General features: G+C 40.4%; 1 protein-coding gene across 2 annotated transcripts; it reads left to right on the top strand.

Moving 5' to 3' along the window:
- Positions 1-2,046: 2,046 nt before the first annotated feature.
- On the top strand, positions 2,047-22,003 carry LOC110506695 (transmembrane protein 41B). 2 transcript variants are annotated; one of them, XM_021586501.3, is made up of 7 exons: positions 2,047-2,424; positions 3,271-3,388; positions 9,333-9,461; positions 13,672-13,765; positions 13,884-13,988; positions 14,196-14,334; positions 16,567-22,003. In XM_021586501.3, the coding sequence occupies exons 1-7, from the start codon at positions 2,322-2,324 to the stop codon at positions 16,734-16,736; spliced, it is 858 nt and encodes a 285-aa protein (XP_021442176.1). In that variant the 5' UTR covers positions 2,047-2,321; the 3' UTR covers positions 16,737-22,003. The 2 variants fall into 2 exon arrangements, with proteins under 2 accessions (XP_021442176.1, XP_021442178.1); XM_021586503.3 differs by lacking the exon at positions 9,333-9,461 and having other exon boundaries at positions 2,200-2,424.
- Positions 22,004-22,447: the final 444 nt, after the last annotated feature.

Genomic DNA, 22,447 nt, shown 5'->3' with positions numbered 1-22,447 from the left:
ATTAAGACTCTCTATGCAAATGGTAACAGCTCTATCAAATTGAAATATGGCACCTTACCTAGATTTGAGTTAAAGAGAGGAATTAGGCAAGGTTGTCCTATCTCTCCGTACCTGTTTTTATTAATCACCCTACTTCTTGCAAATTCTTTAAATAATAGTCCTGTACAAGGTATTTCCATAGCTGGTAAAGACATTATTATAAGCCAGCTGGCTGATGATACTACACTTTTTCTGAAAGACCAAATTCCCATATCGATCAATGTGATACAATCCTTTTCCAAAGCGTCTGGTCTATTTCTTAACATTAATAAATGTGAACTCATAGCTGTCAAAGATTGTGTGATACCTTCATATTATGGTATTCCAGTAAAAGAAGAACTTACATATTTAGGCATAACCATTACAAAGGATCAGAAGTCTAGAGGCTTACTAAATTTTAACCCTCTTATTAAAAAACCCCAGAAGAAACTAAATCAATGGCTACAGAGGGACTTATCTTTAAAAGGTAGAGTCCTAATAACCAAGGCTGAAGGTATCTCTAGACTAACATATGGTGCTCTATCTTTATATCTTGACAGTAAAATAGGCAAGGAGATGGACCAGATGCTTTTCAACTTTCTTTGGAGAAACCGTACCCATTACATTAGGAAAACTGTTGTAATGAACACTTATGAGAATGGTGGACTGAATTTTCTGGACTTTATTACTTTAAATAATACTTTTAAGATCAATTGGATAAAACAATTCCTAAGAAGACCCACTTCTATCTGGAATTGTATTCCTCATCATGTCTTCTCTACTTTTGGTGGCCTTAACTTCATGTTGTTTTGCAATTATAATATTGACAAAGTTCCAGTGAAACTTTCTGCTTGTCATCGGCAGCTTTTCTTGTCATGGTTCTTAATTTATAAACCCATTTTTTCTCCACACAGATATTATATATGGAATAATCGGGATATATTGTTTAGAAATACTTCTTTGTTTTTAGAATATTGGTTCCGAAATAATATCCTATTGGTGAGCCAACTGGTAAATGCAGAGGGTCTTTTACTCAGTTATAAGGAATTCTTATCACTTTACAAGGTCCCTGTAACACCTAAAGATTTGCAATTGTTTTAGATGCCATTCCCTCAGGTGTTGCTATGTTATTCAGGAACGTGTCAAGACCTGACCCTCAGAGCCTACCTTCTATTGACCCTGTTGACTCATCAGTAGGAAAGATTTGTTTCTCTTTTGATCCATTCAACAACAGAGCGATACGATCCTTGTTTCAGCAGGATGTTGTATGTCCTTATGTCATGCCTTATTGGAATGGATTTATTGATAATATCTGTTGGAAAAAAGTTTGGATGTTGCCACACACATACCTACTTGTTAATAAATTGAAGGAAGTTTCCTTTCAAATTATTCATAAATATTATCCTGCCAACCACTATATGAAGAAGTTTATGGAAAACATAAACTCAAATTGCTCCTTTTGTAATGACCACCCAGAAACAGTGTTGCATCTTTTTTGGCATTGTATGCATGTAAGAAAACTGTGGCAAGACATCAATAGGTTTATAATTGAACACATTTATGAAGATTTTACACTATTGTGGAGAGATGTACTGTTTGGATTCTTTACATAAAATAGAAATAAGCATAATTTTTTTAACGTAATTAATTTAATTATTCTTTTGGCCAAATTTCATTTACACAAATGTAAATTTACAAACAGAAAACCACATTTTCGTACCCTACAAAAAGAAATTGAACTGTATTTTAAGACGGTTAAATGCTCTACTAACAAAAAAGCTGTTAGAATTGTAAATATATGCATGTCCCTTAAGGTCCTTGTGTAATTGTAATGTGATATTGTACCCCCTAGCTCGATTGTCTATTGTTTGTAATATATGTATGCTTGTGTTCCCTCATGTGCTTTATGTATTGATTTGTTGTTAATAAAAATAAAATAAAAATGTAAAAAAATTCAGGACCATCTTTCATGATGATTTGGATGACATCATAACATCAGAGATCAACCAACATCTATCTAGATGTTGTACTCAAAACTTAGTCACATAAATGAAAGCTACTAATATTACTGCTACTGTAAAAACGCCAATAATATACTATATAAACAATAAACACTGTGCTGCTGTAGCATTGTCTTGGAAATGCAGGGTGCCCAATAGGGGCACTGTGGGGAAAAAGTAGAAAAACAAACTCAGAAAAGGTGAAAGGTTGTGGGAATGTGTCAATTTGCTAGTCGCCGGTTGGCAAAGCGGTCTCTCGTCTCTGACAGAAAGAAGCCCGGTATCTTAATTTAATAAGCGGACATGGCCAAGAAACGAAGAGAAAGACGAGAGGCCGATAGTGTTTCGTTAGTAACGTTACACGAGGAACCGAAGACAAAACTTAACGAGGCACAAACCCTCAAAGGTATGTATAGCTAACGACGTTGCTATCCCGGCTAACTGGCTAGTATAGCTAGCTAATTTACTTGTTTTTCTAATTGATTTGCCAACGTTAAGATACATTACTGTTTCTTTGATATGGTAAACGTCTTGTTAAATAATGTTGCTAGCCGGCTTAATAACCAGCCAGATGATTGTGAAATGCGGATATGCTGTTGTCAGTCACCGTTGGCTAACTAACGTTACTAACAGCTGATTATCAAGATTCAGAAGTTGCTTGCTTTCAAGGCTGGTGGTATGACGGAGTTGAAGCACAGACAAAATGGGTTAGTTACCAGTATCTTTGGTTGAAATTAACATGATCAGGTTAGTAACTTAGTAGGTTGCTATCTATCCAGCCACTGTCAGGGACCATACCCAGTTTTACGTTAAGTTGCTAATGTTAATCAATGTCAATGGCAGAAACACTTGGATGAAGTCAGGAAAATATTAGGCTAACCATGTAATGTTATTATATAGATGGAGCAACAATTATCATAACACGATGTTACACAATACACACTTTATTTATACATTTTGTTTAACCTTTTAAAATAAACGGATGAGCTTGGAGTCATGTGAAAACATAGGCAGATATGTTCCTCCTCAAAGTTAGAATACATGTAGTCAGTTTCAAGGATTATATATCTTGAATGGTTTGACTACATAGCATGCTTCATGTACTCTGGGGAAATCAACCAGGAACTAGAACAAGTGAAGCAAGACATTACATGAGGCTTACTGCTGTTGTTACAGAAGAATATAGGCTTATCATGATATTTTAAATTTGCTGACTGTATGCTATATAACTTAGCTACTCATCTCTCCACAGAGACTCGATACACTGGAGGGGGCTCAGCTCGCATGTCTCTCCTCATCCTGCTGTCTGTCTTCACCTGCGCTGCTTCTGTCATGTACCTAGTGTACAGGAATTTCCCAGAGCTCGACAAGTAATTGTTCTTTGCATTTATCTTTCCAGCAAGCCGACCCATGTACAAAGAGTTACTTTTGTACAACATTTAACTTTTGTGAAACAGCCTACCAAATGACATTCACCAGCCAAGTTAAATAATTTAATTCAAACGGTTCTCATCATTAGCTGTGATGTTGATAACAGGCACCAGTATAGGCATATTTTCAACCAACCTTTACATGATTGATTTGATATATATATATATATATATACACACACACACAGAAGTTTAAATACACTTAGATGGTAGACATGAACTTGTTTTTCAACCACTCCACAAATGTCTTTTTAACAAACTATAGTTTTGGCAAGTCGGTTAGGACATCTACTTTGTGCATGACACAAGTCATTTTTCAAACAATTGTTTACAGACAGATGATTTCACTATCACAATTCCAGTGGGTCAGAAGGTTACACACAAAATTGACTGCTTTTAAACAGCTTGGAAAATTCCAGAAAATGATGTCATGGCTTTAGAAGCTTCTGATAGGCTAATTGACATAATTTGAGTCAATTGGAGGTGTACCTGTGGATGTATTTCAAGGCCTACCTTCAAACTCAGCGCCTCTTTGCTTGACATCATGGGAAATCCAAAGAAATCAGCCAAGAGCTCAGAAAAAAATTATCGACCTCCAAGTCAGGTTCATCCTTGGGAGCAATTTCCAAATGCCTGAAGGTACCACGTTCATCTGTACAAACAATAGTACGCAAGTATAAACACCATGGAACCATGCAGCCGTCATACCGCTCAGGAAGGAGAGACCTTCTGTCTCCTAGAGATGAATGTACTTTGGTGTGTAAAGTGCAAATCAATCCCAGAACAACAGCTGGAGATCCTGGAGGAAATGGGTACAAAAGTATCTACAGTGCCTTGCGAAAGTATTCGGCCCCCTTGAACTTTGCGACCTTTTGCCACATTTCAGGCTTCAAACATAAAGATATAAAACTGTATTTTTTTGTGAAGAATCAACAACAAGTGGGACACAATCATGAAGTGGAACGACATTTATTGGATATTTCAAACTTTTTTAACAAATCAAAAACTGAAAAATTGGGCGTGCAAAATTATTCAGCCCCTTTACTTTCAGTGCAGCAAACTCTCCAGAAGTTCAGTGAGGATCTCTGAATGATCCAATGTTGACCTAAATGACTAATGATGATAAATACAATCCACCTGTGTGTAATCAAGTCTCCGTATAAATGCACCTGCACTGTGATAGTCTCAGAGGTCTGTTAAAAGCGCAGAGAGCATCATGAAGAACAAGGAACACACCAGGCAGGTCCGAGATACTGTTGTGAAGAAGTTTAAAGCCGGATTTGGATACAAAAAGATTTCCCAAGCTTTAAACATCCCAAGGAGCACTGTGCAAGCGATAATATTGAAATGGAAGGAGTATCAGACCACTGCAAATCTACCAAGACCTGGCCGTCCCTCTAAACTTTCAGCTCATACAAGGAGAAGACTGATCAGAGATGCAGCCAAGAGGCCCATGATCACTCTGGATGAACTGCAGAGATCTACAGCTGAGGTGGGAGACTCTGTCCATAGGACAACAATCAGTTGTATATTGCACAAATCTGGCCTTTATGGAAGAGTGGCAAGAAAGCCATTTCTTAAAGATATCCATAAAAAGTGTCATTTAAAGTTTGCCACAAGCCACCTGGGAGACACACCAAACATGTGGAAGAAGGTGCTCTGGTCAGATGAAACCAAAATGGAACTTTTTGGCAACAATGCAAAACGTTATGTTTGGCGTAAAAGCAACACAGCTGAACACACCATCCCCACTGTCAAACATGGTGGTGGCAGCATCATGGTTTGGGCCTGCTTTTCTTCAGCAGGGACAGGGAAGATGGTTAAAATTGATGGGAAGATGGATGGAGCCAAATACAGGACCATTCTGGAAGAACCTGATGGAGTCTGCAAAAGACCTGAGACTGGGACGGAGATTTGTCTTCCAACAAGACAATGATCCAAAACATAAAGCAAAATCTACAATGGAATGGTTCAAAAATAAACATATCCAGGTGTTAGAATGGCCAAGTCAAAGTCCAGACCTGAATCCAATCGAGAATCTGTGGAAAGAACTGAAAACTGCTGTTCACAAATGCTCTCCATCCAACCTCACTGAGCTCGAGCTGTTTTGCAAGGAGGAATGGGAAAAAATGTCAGTCTCTCGATGTGCAAAACTGATAGACATACCCCAAGCGACTTACAGCTGTAATCGCAGCAAAAGGTGGCGCTACAAAGTATTAACTTAAGGGGGCTGAATAATTTTGCACGCCCAATTTTTCAGTTTTTGATTTGTAAAAAAAGTTTGAAATATCCAATAAATGTCGTTCCACTTCATGATTGTGTCCCACTTGTTGATTCTTCACAAAAAAATAGTTTTATATCTTTATGTTTGAAGCCTGAAATGTGGCAAAAGGTCGCAAAGTTCAAGGGGGCCGAATACTTTCGCAAGGCACTGTATATCTACAGTAAAACGAGTCCTATAATCGACATAACCTGAAAGGCCGCTTAGCAAGGAAGAAGCCACTGCTCCAAAACCGCCATAAAAAAAGCCAGACTACGGTTTGCAACTGTACATGGGGACAAAGATCGTACTTTTTGGAGAAATGTCCCCTGGTCTGATGAAACAAAAATAGAACTGTTTGGTCATAATGACCATCGTTATGTTTGGAGGAAAAAGGGGGAGGCTTGCAAGCCGAAGAACACCATCCCAACCGTGAAGCACAGGGGTTGCAGCAGCATGTTAATAGATGGCATCATGAGGACGGAAAAGTATGTGGATATATTGAAGCGACATCTCAAGACATCAGTCAGCAGGAAGTTAAAGCTTGGTCGCAAATGGGTCTTCCAAATGGACAATGACCCTAAGCATACTTCCAATGTTGTGGCAAAATGGCTTAAGGACAACAAAGTCAAGGTATTGGAGTGGCCATCACAAAGCCCTGACCTCAATCCTATAGAAAATGTGTGGGCAGAACTGAAAAAGCGTGTGAGAGAAAGCCCTACAAACCTGACTCAGTTACACCAGCTCTGTCAGGAGGAATGGGCCAAAATTCACCCAACTTATTGTGGAAGGCTACCTGAAAAGTTTGACCCAAGTTAAACAATTTAAAGGCAATGCTACCAAATACTAATTGAGTGTATGTAAACTTCTGACCCACTGGGAATGTGATGAAAGAAATAAAAGGTGAAATAACTCAGAATAATAGTACATTGCACATTCTTAAAATAAAGTGGTGATCCTAACTGACCTAAGACGGTGTATGTAAACTTCCAACTGTGTGTGTGGATATATATATATATATATATATATATATATATATATATATATATATATATATATATATATATATATATATATATATATTGTACATGTATAATATATTGTGGCAAATCTCTTCAAGATTAGGAGTGTTTGTCACAAATGAAGTGGGAAACTGTCACCAAAATCACCCCAGATTGAGAGTTCTTCCGAACAGGACAGTACCTGTGTTTGTGTCTCCTTCCTGATACACCCAGGCCACAGGCAAGGTCAAGGATAGCAGTGTTTGGTACAGGATTTGGGTTCTCTGTAGGTCCAAACGCCAACAGGTAAGTCCAAATCAGTCCAGCTCATACATGGTAAATCCAGCCGATATATTGTCTCTTTCTCTATGGTTCACAGATCATTCCAACCCTTTCTCGCTCTCTTCCTGGTTCGTCTTGACCCTTTATACGTTGGTCGGCACCACCTTCTGAGGGTTCCCCTTGCTTCTGGGAATTGTAGTTTTGTCAGTCGGCCATTTTGTGATCTGTAGTTCTGACCGGGGTGGCCATTTTAGTGATGGGGCAGAGCCGTTTATTAGTTCTGCTCTGACATATCTGCCATTTATCACTCAACCCCCTTTGCCCACAATATGTATGTGTGTGTGTATATGTATGTACAGTGTGGCAAAGTATTTAGTCAGCCACCAATTGTGCAAGTTCTCCCACTTAAAAATATGAGAGAGGCCTGTAATTTTCATCATAGGTACACTTCAACTATGACAGACAAAATGAGAAAAGAAAATCACATTGTAGGTTTTTTAATGAATTTATTTGCAAATTGTGGTGGAAAATAAGTATTTGGTCAATAACAAAAGTTGATCTCAATACTTTGTTATATACCCTTTGTTGGCAATGACAGAGGTCAAATGTTTTCTGTAAGTCTTCACAAGATTTTCACACACTGTTGCTGGTATTTTGGCCCATTTCTCCATGCAGATCTCCTCTAGAGCAGTGATGTTTTAGGGCTGTTGCTGGGCAACACAGACTTTCAACTCCCTCCAAAGATTTTCTATGGGGTTGAGATCTGGAGACTGGCTAGGCCACTCCAGTACCTTCTTACGAAGCCACTCCTTTGTTGCCCAGGCGGTGTGTTTGGGATCATTGTCATGCTGAAAGACCCAGCCACGTTCATCTTCAATGCCCTTGCTGATGGAAGGAGATTTTCACTCAAAATCTCACGATACATGGCCCCATTCATTCTTTCCTTTACACGGATCAGTCGTCCTGGTCCCTTTGCAGAAAAACAGCCCCAAAGCATGATGTTTCCACCCCCATGCTTCACAGTAGGTATGGTGTTCTTTGGATGCAACTCAGCATTCTTTGTCCTCCAAACACGACGAGTTGAGTTTTTACCAAAAAGTTATATTTTGGTTTCATCTGACCATATGACATTCTCCCAATCTTCTTCTGGATCATCCAAATGCTCTCTAGCAAACTTCAGACTGGCCTGGACATGTACTGGCTTAAGCAGGGGGACACGTGAGTCCCTGGCGGCGTAGTGTGTTACTGATGGTAAGCTTTGTTACTTTGGTCCCAGCTCTCTGCAGGTCATTCACTAGGTCCCCCCCGTGTGGTTCTGGGATTTTTGCTCACCGTTCTTGTGACCATTTTGACCCCACGGGGTGAGATCTTGCGTGGAGCCCCAGATTGAGGGAGATTATCAGTGGTCTTGTATGTCTTCCATTTCCTAATAATTGCTCCCACCGTTGATTTCTCCAAACCAAGCTGCTTACCTATTGCAGATTCAGTCTTCCCAGCCTGGTGCAGGTCTACAATTTTGTTTCTGGTGTCCTTTGACAGCTCTTTGGTCTTGGCCATAGTGGAGTTTGGAGTGTGACTGTTTGAGGTTGTGGACAGGTGTCTTTTATACTGATAACAAGTTCAAACAGGTGCCATTAATACAGGTAACGTGTGGAGGACAGAGGAGCCTCTTAAAGAAGTTACAGGTCTGTGAGAGCCAGAAATCTTGCTTGTTTGTAGGTGACCAAATACTTATTTTCCACCATAATTTGCAAATAAATTCATTAAAAATCCTACAATGTGATTTTCTGGATTTTTTTTCTTATTTTGTCTGTCATAGTTGAAGTGTACCTATGATGAAAATTACAGGCCTCATCTTTTTAAGTGGGAGAACTTGCACAATTGGTGGCTGACTAAATATTTTTTTACCCCATTGCATGTATGTGTGTGTGTGTGTGTGTGTACATTGTTGGATTATTTTATGGAGCAAAAATGGATTTGATTTTATAATGGAGCATTTTCTAAATTCAAACATTTCCCTGCAACTAGCCATCAGAGTTTAGGAGACACCTGGGATGTCGAATAGAGAACAAAGAAAGTATCACCATGTAAAGGCTGTTCTTAAATCTGCCTATTACATCTATATAGTAGCCTGTTATCAATGATTATCACAGCTAATGATGAGAATCATTTGATTTAAATTTTGTACAGCCTAGTATGACACACTCCAATATAGACGGTCACGTTTTAAATTCTCTGTTTCTGTAAGTGTCAAAGCCCTTGCACACAGATTCTCACACACTTTTATTTACCCACAACATTGTATGATGGTGAATTGATATCCACGTTTTTTTAATTTCAGTGATGAGATGGCTACTATTAAAATCCCCAAAGATATGGATGATGCTAAAGCCTTGGGCACTGTACTTTCCAAATATAAGGACACCTACTACACCCAAGTGTTAGTAGCCTACTTTACCACCTATATTTTGTATCCTTTTGGTTAGTAAGTGTATTGCAAAGTTGTCAACTTTTGGAAGATTGAGATGCATACTTATTAGTTGTTTCAACATGAATCAAGTCTGCGAGGGCCCCTATCTATTCCAGTGGGTCAGCAGAGGAGAGCGTCAAGACAGAAGCGGACCAAGACAGGCTTTTGTTACTCTGTGATGGGCCTGTTGATTGCATCATCCCCTTTCTCCCCTACCTTGCTCTCGCCCGCTCGGTCTCCCTCTCATTCATTATTTCCTATTGAACAAAGCAGCCAGCCAAGCCCATAGTAAAGGCATGGGCTTTCCTCTGGATAATGACTGGAGAAGTAGGTGGGGGTACAGTGGGATTTGATCCTTGAGTATTAATTCAGGCAATTATTGTGTGTTCACAACAACCACAGAGTGCGGTACATTTTTCCTAATTTTATAACAGACAGATTAATGTGGACATGCAGTGCACACAAGTTAAACTTTATCAGTACAGTAGGTTCTAAGGACTTCCTTTCCACCCACAGCTATTTGCAATAACTCTGTTCCAGCTTTGTCAATTGCACTTCAGACAGACTTTACGGGCAGATAGAATTGTCCGCTATAAAAGAGGAGAAAAACATGGTCCGATGCATGTTATGGTCCCTCATATGTAAACATCACTTATCTTCAGAGCACATTTTATTATGACGAATATGAATTAACACTGCACAGTATGAACTATGAATACAAAATGCAGTATCATGCCTGATGTTTTCTACCCTGCTTCCTCTGCTAGTTTTCCTATTTTCTTTCCCCTCCACGGTCTTGGCACATAGTAATGCATAGTGTCTGTGCTCTGGCCAGTATGTGCTAACAGCACAAGGACTGCACCAGCTGACCAGGCCCTGGCCACTGTCTGTATTGTGTTGCCTTGTTGTTTTACTGGTAAATAAATGTTAGGATATCCTATCTGAGGAATGCTTTGCCCACAACATGATGAAGGTCAGCAACATGACCAGTAAAATTACAAGGCAATACATCCCAGACAGTGGCTGGGGCCTGGTCAGCTGGTCCAGTCCTTGTGCTGTTAGCACATACTGGCAAGAGCACAGACACTATGCATTAACATGTTCCTAGAGAGTGGAGGGGAAAGAGGTTAAACAAACTAGCGGTAGAAGACATCAGACATGATACCACATTTGTATTCATAGTTCAAAATGTGCTCTGAATATGGATTGTGTTTTGATATAAGGTGGTACCACTGGACCCCCCCCCCCCCCTCTTTTATAGCTGATACTTCTATCCTCCTGTGATGTTGCTGAAAGCAGGCAGATGACTACAAATTAGTCCTGCAGCCAGATCTATAATAAACTGGCACTGTATACTACTACAGTGGAGTATATCTTAACTATACTAAACATAAGAAGAAACGCAACATTTTAAAGTGTTGGTGCCATGTTTCATGAGCTGAAATAAAAGATCCCAGAAATGTTCCATATGCACAAAAAGCTTATTTCTCTCATTGTGTACACGTTTGTTTACATCTCTGTTCGTGAGCATTTCTTCTTTGCTAAGATAATCCATCCACCTGACAGGTGTAGCATATCAAGAAGCTGATTAAACAGCATGGTCATGACACAGGTGCACCTTCTGCTGGGCACAATAAAAGGTGTAGTTTTGTCACACAACACAATGCCACAGATGTCTCAAGTTGAGGGAGATTGCAATTGGCATGCTGCAGCAATGTCCACCAGAGCTATTGCCAGATAATTTAATGTTAATTTCTCTACCATAAGCTACCTCCAATGTCGTTTTAGAGAATTTGGCAGTACGTCCAACCGGCCTCACAACCGCGGACCGCATGTAACCACACCAGCCCAGGACCTCCAACTCTGGCTTCTTCACCTGCGGGATCATCTGAGACCAGCCACCTGGATAGCTGATGAAACTGTGGGTTTGCACAACAGAACAATTTCTGCCCAAACTGTCAGAAACCATCTCAGGGAAGCTCATCTGCGTGCTTGTTGTTCTCACCAGGGTCTTGACCTGACTGCAGTTCGGTGTTGTAACCAACTTCAGTTGGCAAATGCTCACATTCGATTGCCACTGGCACGTTGGAAAAGTGTGCTCTTCAGGCCTTCCGGGCGGCGCAGTGGTTAAGGGCGCTGTACTGCAGCGCCAGCTGTGCCACAGCTAATCAAGGTTGCCAGGTGCACAGTGTTTCCTCCGACACATTGGTGCGGCTGGCTTCCGGGTTGGATGTGCCCTGTGTTAAGAAGCAGTGCGGCTTGGTTTGGTTGTGTATCGGAGGACGCATGACTTTCAACCTTCATCTCTCCCGAGCCCGTACGGGAGTTGTAGCGATGAGACAAGATAGTAGCTACTAAAAACAATTGGATACCGTGAAATTGGGGAGAAAAAGTGGTAAAGATAAAAGAAAAGTGTGCTCTTCACGGATGAATCCCTGTTTCTACTGTACTGGGCAGATGTGTGGGTGAGCGGTTTGCTGATGTCAACGTTGAGAACAGAGTGCCCCGTGGTGGTGGGGTTAAGCTATGGACAGATATAAACTACGGACAACGAACACAATTGCATTTTATCGATGCCAATTTGAATTCACAGAGATATAGGATCTCAATACTTCTTTTCCACCATAATTTGCAAATAAATTCATAAAAAATCCTACAATGTGATTTTCTGGATTTTTTTTCTTCTCATTTTGTCTGTCATAGTTGAAGTGTACATATGATAAATTACAGGCCTCATCTTTTTAAGTGGGAGAACTTGCACAATTGGTGGCTGACTAAATACTTTTTTGCCCCATTGTAGGTGGGGGTGAAGTGACTATGCATAGATAATAAACAACGAGTAGTGGCAGTGTACAAAAGGGGGGGGAAATGTAAATAGTACGGTGGCGATTTTATGAATTGTTCAGCAGTCTTATGGCTTGGGGGTAGAAGCTGTTGAGGAGCCTGTTGGTCCTAGACTTGGCACTCCGGTACCACTTGCTGTGCAGTAGCAGAGAGATCCGTATATAACTTGGGTGGCTGGAGTTTTTGACAATTTTATGGGCTTTCCTCTGACACCGTCTATTATAGGTCCTGGATGGCAGGAATTTTGGCTCCAGTGATGTACTGGGCCATACGCACTATACTCTGTAGCTCCTTATGGTAAGATGCCGAGCAGTTGCCATACCAGGCAGTGATGCAACTGGTCAGGATGCTCTCGATGGTACACCTGTAGAAACTTTTGAGGATCTGGGGACCCATGCCAAAAGAAATTCAGTCTCCTGAGGGGAAAAAGGTTTTGTCGTGCCCTCTTCACGACTGTCTTGGTGTGCTTGGACCATGATAGTACGTTGGTGATGTGGACACGAGGGAACTTAACTCTCGACCTGCTCCACTACAGCCCCATCAATGTTGGCCTGCTTTTTCCTGTAGTCCACGATCAGCTCCTTAGTCTTGCTCACATTGAGGGAGAGGTTGTCGTCCTGGCACAACGCTTCCAATTCTGACTTCAACTGACGTCTCATTGTTGTCGGTGATCAGGCCTACCACGGTTGTGTTGTCAGCAAATTTAATGATGATGTTAGTTGTGTTTGGCCACGTAGTCGTGGGTGAACATGGAGTACAGGAGGGGACTAAGTACACACCCCTGAGGGGCCCCAGTGTTAAGGATCAGTGTGGCAGACGTGTTGTTGCCTACTCTTACCACCTGTGGACGGCCTGTCAGGAAGTACAGGATCCAGTTGCAGAGGGAGGTGTTTAGTCCCAGAGTCCTTAGCTTAGTGATGAGCCTTGTTGGCACTATGGTGTTGAACGCTGAGCTGTAGTCAGTGAACAGTGTTCTCACATAGGTGTTCCTTTTGTCCAGGTGGGAAGGAATACCTATGTGTTCATGTTTCAGCATGATAATGCACAGCCCCATGTCGCAAGGAACTGTACACAATTCCTGGAATTTGAAAATGTGCCAGTTCTTCCATGCCATGCATACTCACCAGATATGTCACCCGTTGAGCAGGTTTGTGATGCTGTGGATTTAAGTGTACGACAGCGTGTTCCAGTTCCTGCCAATATCCAGCAACTTTACACAGTTCTTGAAGAGGAGTGGGACAACATTTTATATTTTTGTTTCATGTATTTTTGTGACCGCATCCACAAGTGTGTGTGTGTGTGTGTGTGTGCACATGCTGCTGTGTGTTCAACCCTTGAACTGTATTCCTTGATGCTGCTGACTCAGCCTCCAGACATTTGCGATCCCTGGATCCATCTTCCTCAGCATCCTGTCTGGTTATCTCTACCCCTTCCCCCTGGCTCTTTTCCTCGTCTGCCTGGTGAGTATACTATGGACACAAGGACTAATAATAGTGGTGACATTTACGAAATGTACTTTGACTCTGTAAACCAGACTCTGTTTACAAAATGTACTGCCTCTGTCACTGTGTTTTCCAGTGCTCTGGCCTAGGGGCTTCCTTCTGCTACATGCTGTCTTATCTAGTGGGGCGACCAGTGGTCTACAGATACCTGACAGAGAGAGCCCAGAAATGGTCCCAGCAGGTAAGACCTTTTGGAAGGAAAAACTGGTTGTTTCTGTACTTGAACAGTATAGGAAGTTGTTGATATGACAGTACAAGCAAACTTTAACAGTTTAATAACAGCCACATGTCTATCTGCACCCACAGAACAGTGGAGTCTTAGTAGGGGGCTAGTAGCCTCCAAGCCTTACTGTGAATGACAGGTTATGATATCTGTTTTCAATTACAGGTAGACAAGCACAGAGATCATCTCATCAATTACATCATATTTCTGAGGATCACTCCCTTTCTTCCCAACTGGTTCATCAACATCACCTCACCTGTCATCAACGTGCCTTTGGGGGTCTTCTTCCTTGGTACTTTCTTTGGTAAGGCTAGAATATACAGTGCCTTGCGAAAGTATTCGGCCCCCTTGAACTTTGCGACCTTTTGCCACATTTCAGGCTTCAAACATAAAGATATAAAACTGTATTTTTTTTGTGAAGAATCAACAAGTGGGACACAATCATGAAGTGGAACGACATTTATTGGATATTTCAAACTTTTTTAACAAATCAAAAACTGGAAAATTGGGCGTGCAAAATTATTCAGCCCCCTTAAGTTAATACTTTGTAGCGCCACCTTTTGCTGCGATTACAGCTGTAAGTCGCTTGGGGCTTTATGGATATCTTTAAGAAATGGCTTTCTTCTTGCCACTCTTCCATAAAGGCCAGATTTGTGCAATATACGACTGATTGTTGTCCTATGGACAGAGTCTCCCACCTCAGCTGTAGATCTCTGCAGTTCATCCAGAGTGATCATGGGCCTCTTGGCTGCATCTCTGATCAGTCTTATCCTTGTATGAGCTGGAAGTTTAGAGGGACGGCCAGGTCTTGGTAGATTTGCAGTGGTCTGATACTCCTTCAATTTCAATATTATCGCTTGCACAGTGCTCCTTGGGATGTTTAAAGCTTGGGAAATCTTTTTGTATCAAAATCCGGCTTTAAACTTCTTCACAACAGTATCTCGGACCTGCCTGGTGTGTTCCTTGTTCTTCATGATGCTCTCTGCGCTTTTAACGGACCTCTGAGACGATCACAGTGCAGGTGCATTTATACGGAGACTTGATTACACACAGGTGGATTGTATTTATCATCATTAGTCATTTAGGTCAACATTGGATCATTCAGAGATCCTCACTGAACTTCTGGAGAGATTTTGCTGCACTGAAAGTAAAGGGGCTGAATAATTTTGCACGCCCAATTTTCCAGTTTTTGATTTGTTAAAAAAGTTTGAAATATCCAATAAATGTCGTTCCACTTCATGATTGTGTCCCACTTGTTGTTGATTCTTCACAAAAAAATACAGTTTTATATCTTTATGTTTGAAGCCTGAAATGTGGCAAAAGGTCGCAAAGTTCAAGGGGGCCGAATACTTTCGCAAGGCACTGTATCAAACTCCAGTATTTCCTTTTCGGTAGAAAACAGTGTTGCATTGTCTTTATTGCTGAGCTATTTTTGAATCTCTCATACTATTTAATACAGTCATCACCAACCCTTTCTGAGTCCAGATCACTTTCGCAGTCTAAAAGCAAGCAGAGATCTACAGCTCAGATTCTTTTCTTTTTTTTTTTTTTTTTTTTTTTTTTACATTAACCTCACAAACAGTTTTGTAGACATGAGGTTTGGGCAGTAGGCCTAATGTCAGACCAGATTATATTTCAATACTTGGATAACAGATCAGTTGATTTAGCACTTGTGAGGCACTGTGGTGCATCAATTGCATCAATCAATTGAAATTGCTTTTTTATTTTACTGGATTGATGGTCAACGAGGTCAAATCACGATGTCAGTGATCTTCAGGTCAAAAGTCGGAGCTCTAGAAAGATGCCCGAGTTTACGAATTGGAATTCCTCTGGTGAGACTGACCAGAGAGAGGGAACACCATCTTCCACCTGATGGCGAAACTCGAGTCGCACCGCATCTGCCTCATGCACAAATTCATGTTGTTCCTATGACCAGAGAAAGTTAAATATTCATTGAATATAAAATCGACACGACAAGCTGCTAATAATAATAAAACGCAGGGCTATCGATACTTAGCTACTCATTCATTGCAGCTGCAGCCCGAGCGGAAGTACGGAGAAGCAGCTTTTAGTAATAGTGTTGAATAAAAACAGTGACAGTGCTGAATATGAAGTTAAACATGAACTCACTCATAAAAACAGCAGCTCTTTGCTGTATTCGTTGACAGTCTCTGTGGTCATGATTTTAAAAGTTATTAAATCTTACATAGGCTAGTAGCCTATTAAACTTGGCTGTGGCCAGGGTCATGGAACTCTATAGCCACGGGGATTTGATCTGATTGGGCAGCGTAGTAGGTGCACTCGATTTAGTCACAGATTTGCCAAGGGTAGGTGGAGTTTGTCTCTTCAGACAAATAAAAATGGGAATGCTGCGCAGGGCTTTTGAATCAAGTGCACCTACCGTCAACAGCTCAACACAGTATAAAAAAAGGAGCTCAAGCCTTTGTTCACTTTTCTACAGAAATATTTGGTGATAGCCAAGGCATTCCTAGGCGGTCTTACAATCCTGACTTCCTCCCTTATCTCTGACTGTCAGGAGTGGCCCCACCATCCTTCGTGGCGATCAACGCTGGTACAACACTGTATAAACTGACGACAGCTGGGGAGGCAGTGTCCTGGAACTCTCTGATTGTGCTAGGTGTCCTGGCCGTACTCTCTATCCTGCCTGTCTGCTTCCAGAAGAAACTGCAGCAGAAGATGGAGTAGGCATTAGACAACTCAGCAACTCATCTGCCTACCTGATCCCCCCAGCCCGTCCCTTGGCTCAGGAATGGTACACCCCACTGTCACTCACATAGTCCTGCCTGTTGCTGTCCCACACACCTGCTGAGGTTGCTGTGGAAACATTGCCGTTGACACAACCCTGACTCCTGTGCCCAAAACATGTGGTTGTGGCCACCTCAACTTTGTGCTCTACAAAGGACTAACTGGCCTCTGCTCATCCTCGGGTTTGTTTTCCCATATTTGTTAAATGTTGCATGCCTGGAAATTGAACATTTTAAGAAAGGATACAGAAAACATCAGGCATCTGTCTTTATTGTTTTTACTCACAATGGTTCTCACAAGTTCAAGCTAAACTTCCCTCCTTTGTATTTCTTGAACAGTGTTTTGAATTGATTTAATCTCTTAACCTGTGTGATATGGGTGAAGTCAAAGCAATACTGATCAGAGTCGCAGTTCAGTGTTTTTGATTTTCACAACATTTTTGGACTATTGTTATGACTGTTTTATACACTGGTTAGATTGTGAACATATTAAATAATTTAGAACATTCTATCATTTGAAGATATTGTTAACACACCACCCTAAAATGATCTGCGTGCCATCAATGTTGACATGAAAACTATGCATGTGAACAACTTGTTTTTCAACCACCACAAATTTCTTGTTAACAAACTATAGTTTTGGCAAGTCGGTTAGGACATCTACTTTGTGCATGACACAAGTAATTTTTCAAACAATTGTTTACAGACAGATTATTTCACTTATAATTCACTATCACAATTCCGGGTCAGAAGTTGACATACACTAAGTTGATGGTACCTTTAAATAGCTTGGAAAATTCCAGAAAATGTCATGGCTTTAGAAGCTTCTGATAGGCTAATTGACATCATTTGAGTCAATTAGAGGTGTACCTGTGGATGTATTTCAAGGCCTACCTTCAAACTCAGTGCCTCTTTGCTTGACATCATGGGAAAATCAATTGTAGACCTCCACAAGTCTGGTTCATCCTTGGGAGCAATTTCAAATGCCTGAAGGTACCACGTTCATCTGTACAAACAATAGTACGCAAGTATAAACACCATGGGACCACGCAGCCGTCATACCGCTCTGGAAGGAGACACATTCTGTCTCCTAGAGATGAACGTACTTTGGTGCGAAAAGTGCAAATCAATCCCAGAACAACAGCAAAGGACCTTGTGAAGATGCTGGAGGAAACGGGTACAAAAGTATCTATATCCACAGTAAAACGAGTCCTATAATCGACATAACCTGAAAGGCTGCTCAGCAAGGAAGAAGCCACTGCTCCAAAACCGCCATAAAAAAGCCAGACTATGGTTTGCAACTGCACATGGGGACAAAGATCGTACTTTTTGGAGAAATCTGGTCTTCTGGTCTGATGAAACAAAAATAGATCTGTTTGGCCATAATGACCATTGTTATGTTTGGAGGAAAAAGGGGGATGCTTGCAAGTCGAAGAACACCATCCCAACCGTGAAGCACGAGGGTGGCAGCATCATGTTGTGGAGGTGCTTTGCTGCAGGAGGGACTGGTGCATTTCACAAAATAGATGGCATCATGAGGACGGAAAAGTATGTGGATATATTGAAGCAACATCTCAAGACATCAGTCAGGAAGTTAAAGCTTGGTCGCAAATGGTTCTTCCAAATGGACAATGACCCCAAGACTACTTCCAAAGTTGTGGCAAAATGGCTTAAGGACAACAAAGTCAAGGTATTTGAGTGGCCATCACAAAGCCATGACCTCAATTCCATAGAAAATGTGTGGGCAGAACTGAAAAGGCGCATGCGAGCAAGGAGGCCGACAAACCTGACTCAGTTACACCAGCTCTGTCAGGAGGAATGGGCCAAAATTCACCCAACTTATTGTGGGAAGCTTGTGGAAGGCTACCTGAAACGTTTGACCCAAGTTAAACTATTTAAAGGCAATGCTACCAAATACTAATTGAGTGCATGTTAACTTCTGACCCAGTGGGAATGTGATGAAAGAAATAAAAGCTGAAATCAATCATTCTCTCTTATTATTCTGACATTGCACATTATTAAAATAGTGGTGATCCTAACTGACCTAAGACAGGGAATTTTTACTCTGATTAAATGTCAGGAATTGTGAAAAACTGAGTTTAAATGTATTTGTCTAAGATGTATGTAAACTTCCGACTTCAACTGCAGAAAGATAAATATGAAACCCTTGATGCTTCTGCTGGGCCTTTCACTTAAACATCGCTACTAATTGGATTTCCCCTTCAATTGTATGAAACGGCATATCAAGTATTGAAAACTAGTGTTTTGTATACTATTCTTTTTATATTTGTTCTACTAATGGTGCTGAGACTGCCTCTGCCTGTGTGCTCTCCCTTTTGTGCGTCACCAGTCCAAATGCTCTGCCAGTTGAGAAATGCAGTAGTGGATGATCCAGCAGTGCCCTTTGCAAAGCTACCAATTTAGATTTTTGGTTGTTCATGCTTTTCCCAGGTGTTTGTGATTTCACACTGCTACTTCATGTACAGTGCCTTCAGAAAGTAGTCACACCCCTTGACTTTTCCAAATGTTGTTGCGGGATTAAAATGGATTTAATTGTAATATTTTTGTCAACGATCTACACAATACTCTCTCTAAGTTGAAGAAAAATTCTAACATTTGTTAATTAAAAACACAAAAAAAACACATACGCTACATGACCAAAAGTATGTGGACACCTGCTTGTTGAAGATCTCATTCCAAAATCATGGGTATTAATATGGAGTTGGTCCCCCCTTTTGCTGCAGTCGGCGTTCCAATTCTTCCCAAAGGTGTTTCATGGGGTTGAGGTCAGGGCTCTGTGCAGGCCAGTCAAGTTCTTCCATACCAATCTCGACATAATTTCTGTATGGACCTCGCTTTGTGCACAGGGGCATTGTCATGTTGAAACAAGAAAGGACCTTCCCCACACTGTTCCCACAAATTTGGAAGCATAGAATCGTCTAGAATGTCATTGTATGCTGTAGTGTTAAGATTAGCCTTCATTCGGACTAAGGGGCCTAGCCCAAACCATTATTCCTCCTCCACCAAACTTAGTTGAATTGGGACAGGTAACATTCTCCTGGCATCCGCCAAACCCATCTGTCAGATGTTGAAGCGTGATTGATCACTTCAGAAAACGCGTTTCCACTGCTTTAGAGTCCAATGGCGGCGAGCTTCAAGTGAAAACTGTAACTAGGCCACTCAGGAACATTAAATGTTGTCTTGGTCAGCAACTCCAGTGTATATTTGGCATTGTGTTTTAGGTTATTGTCCTGCTGAAAGGTGAATTTGTCTCAAGTGTAATTAGTAACTTCACCATGCTCGATGGGATATTCAACATCTGTTTAGTATTTTATTTTTTAAATATTTTTTTTTACCCATCTAACTACAAATCGATGGATGCCCTACGTAAGGCATTGGACAACCTCCCTGGGCTTTGAATTTGCTTTTTGAAATTCACTCCTCGATTCAGGGACCTTACAGATACTTGTAAGTGTTGGGACGGAGATGAGGTTGTCATAAAGAAATCATATTAGACACTATTGCACGTAGAATGAGTCCATGTGACTTGTTGAGCACATTTTTACTCCTGAACTTATGGTAAGCCTCAATAACAAAGGTGTTGAATACTTATTGACTCAAGACTATTCAGCTTTTCAATTCTATTAGTTTGTAAAAATGTCTAAAAACATAATTCCACTTTGACATGAAAGGGTATTGTATGAAGGGCAGTAAAAAAAATCTAAATGGAATACATTTTAAATTCGGGCTGTAACACAAAAAAAGAGTCAAGGGGTGTGAATACTTAAGGCAGTTTATATATTTTCTTAGAGTCCAACCTGTATGTATCTGTTGGTGTTATGCCTAATTTGTACTATAGTTTGGGTGCTTTGATGTGATTGGAGTGATTTTTATTTGGCCTTACCTGATGTCATTATATGAATTCTCTGCTGCTGTGAAACCTTCTGGTTGTGTCTAGAGGTTGATGCAGTGAATGTGCACTTGGGCAGTCTTACTGTTGATGTTTCTTCAAAATCCATGTCTCAAGCACTGTCCACTCTTCTGCATCTGAAATCACTCATTATTTATGAAAATTGATTTGATTTTAAAAAGTGAGAAAGCATTTTTTAATTTTGATCATCAACGGTCTTACTTGGATTAGCATTTTAATCCACTATAGAAACCCTTTCTGAGTATGAGAAAATGTAATGTATTATTTAATTACCTGAATTGTGTGTCCACTTGGCATGTCTAAGGCTGTGTTTACACAGGCAATCGAATTCATATATATATTTTTTCCGCTAAATGGTCTTTTGACCAGTCACATCAGATCTTTTCTCAGAGCTGATCTGATTAGTCAAAAGACCAATTAGTGAACAAATAGATCAGAATTAGGCTGCCTGTATAAAAGCAGGCTTAGCGCTTCATATTTTTATGTAATGGCTGTGTTGACACGGGCAACCCAATTTTTCTATTTTTAATTTTTTTTTTACCACTAATTGGTGTTTTTGACCGATCAGCTCTTTGGTCAAAAGATCAGAACTGTTCTACCTGTGTAAACACAGCCCTACTGTATCCCAATCCCACTGTTACCCATCATTCATGACCTGTTTCATTTCATTTAGTTGTGTTAATGTCCTTGTTTGAAATTTGGGCTTCACTTTTTTGTAGTTCATAGAGGTTGCATCATTACCTCATCTTGATTGCACTGCAGTAGTTTTCAGAGGGATCATGCCTGATGGGAGATCCTGTAGCTGTTCAGTCAATACAGTGTGCTCTTATGAAAGCTGTTTTGGGGTTTAATAAATAATAATATGTTGTTACTTAGCCCTTATATTACTAGCACATTATTTGTTCACCCAATTTTGATATCAGAAGTAATTTCTGGAAGTGTATTGACACATTTGCAATAACTGTTTAAAAGTCCCCAGTAGTTTTATCCCATTTTAAAGACCACTGCAATATTAGGGTGTTACACATGTTTCTTATTACAACTTTCCAACAGTTGTTAATTTTCATGCAGAGAATATTGAGAATATCTGTGCTGGCTTGGATGATTCTTGGTGTGTGCATTCATTACGCTTGTGATCTTTACAGTATTAAGTTGTGCAAAATGATAATGTATGGCAAGTGTTTGTAAATTATATTCATTCTTGTACATATTTTTGTCCAAGCTAATTAATGTTGATTCATTATTAACATTTATTTTGAAATAAAATTTAATATACATTTTTTTTCTCACTGTCCGGTAAATGATTGGAAAATGAGAATGAGAATCTAATGGCAAAGTTCTGCATGTTTTTACCGTCACCTTTTACCACAAGGTGGAGCTCTTTGTACATGTCTACAGAGTTCAGCCCCACAGTTGCTTTGACTTATTTGACTTTTTTTCAAGTAGGACAACATTTTAATGAAATATATTCTAAATTGTGCATCAGAACGTTTATTTACTTATTTTTCCTATTTCTGACACCTTATCTGTGCCTTGAATACTCAAGTAGAATACCTATTACTGTATGTGTATTACAGCTATGGAATTACATGTGTATTACATGAATACAATTGTTCAGACTAAACTGGTGAAATTAAAGTTTGCATTCACTTGTACACTGGTCTTGGCTACAGTGGAGTAAGAATACTATGTCTCAGGTTCATTATAGGTGCAATAAGGCT

The sequence above is a fragment of the Oncorhynchus mykiss genome, chromosome 26, assembly GCF_057628025.1.
Source record: "Oncorhynchus mykiss isolate SJ-2025 chromosome 26, ASM5762802v1, whole genome shotgun sequence".
Classification (NCBI taxonomy): domain Eukaryota; kingdom Metazoa; phylum Chordata; class Actinopteri; order Salmoniformes; family Salmonidae; genus Oncorhynchus; species Oncorhynchus mykiss.
This window is presented reverse-complemented; position numbering and strand designations above follow the sequence as displayed.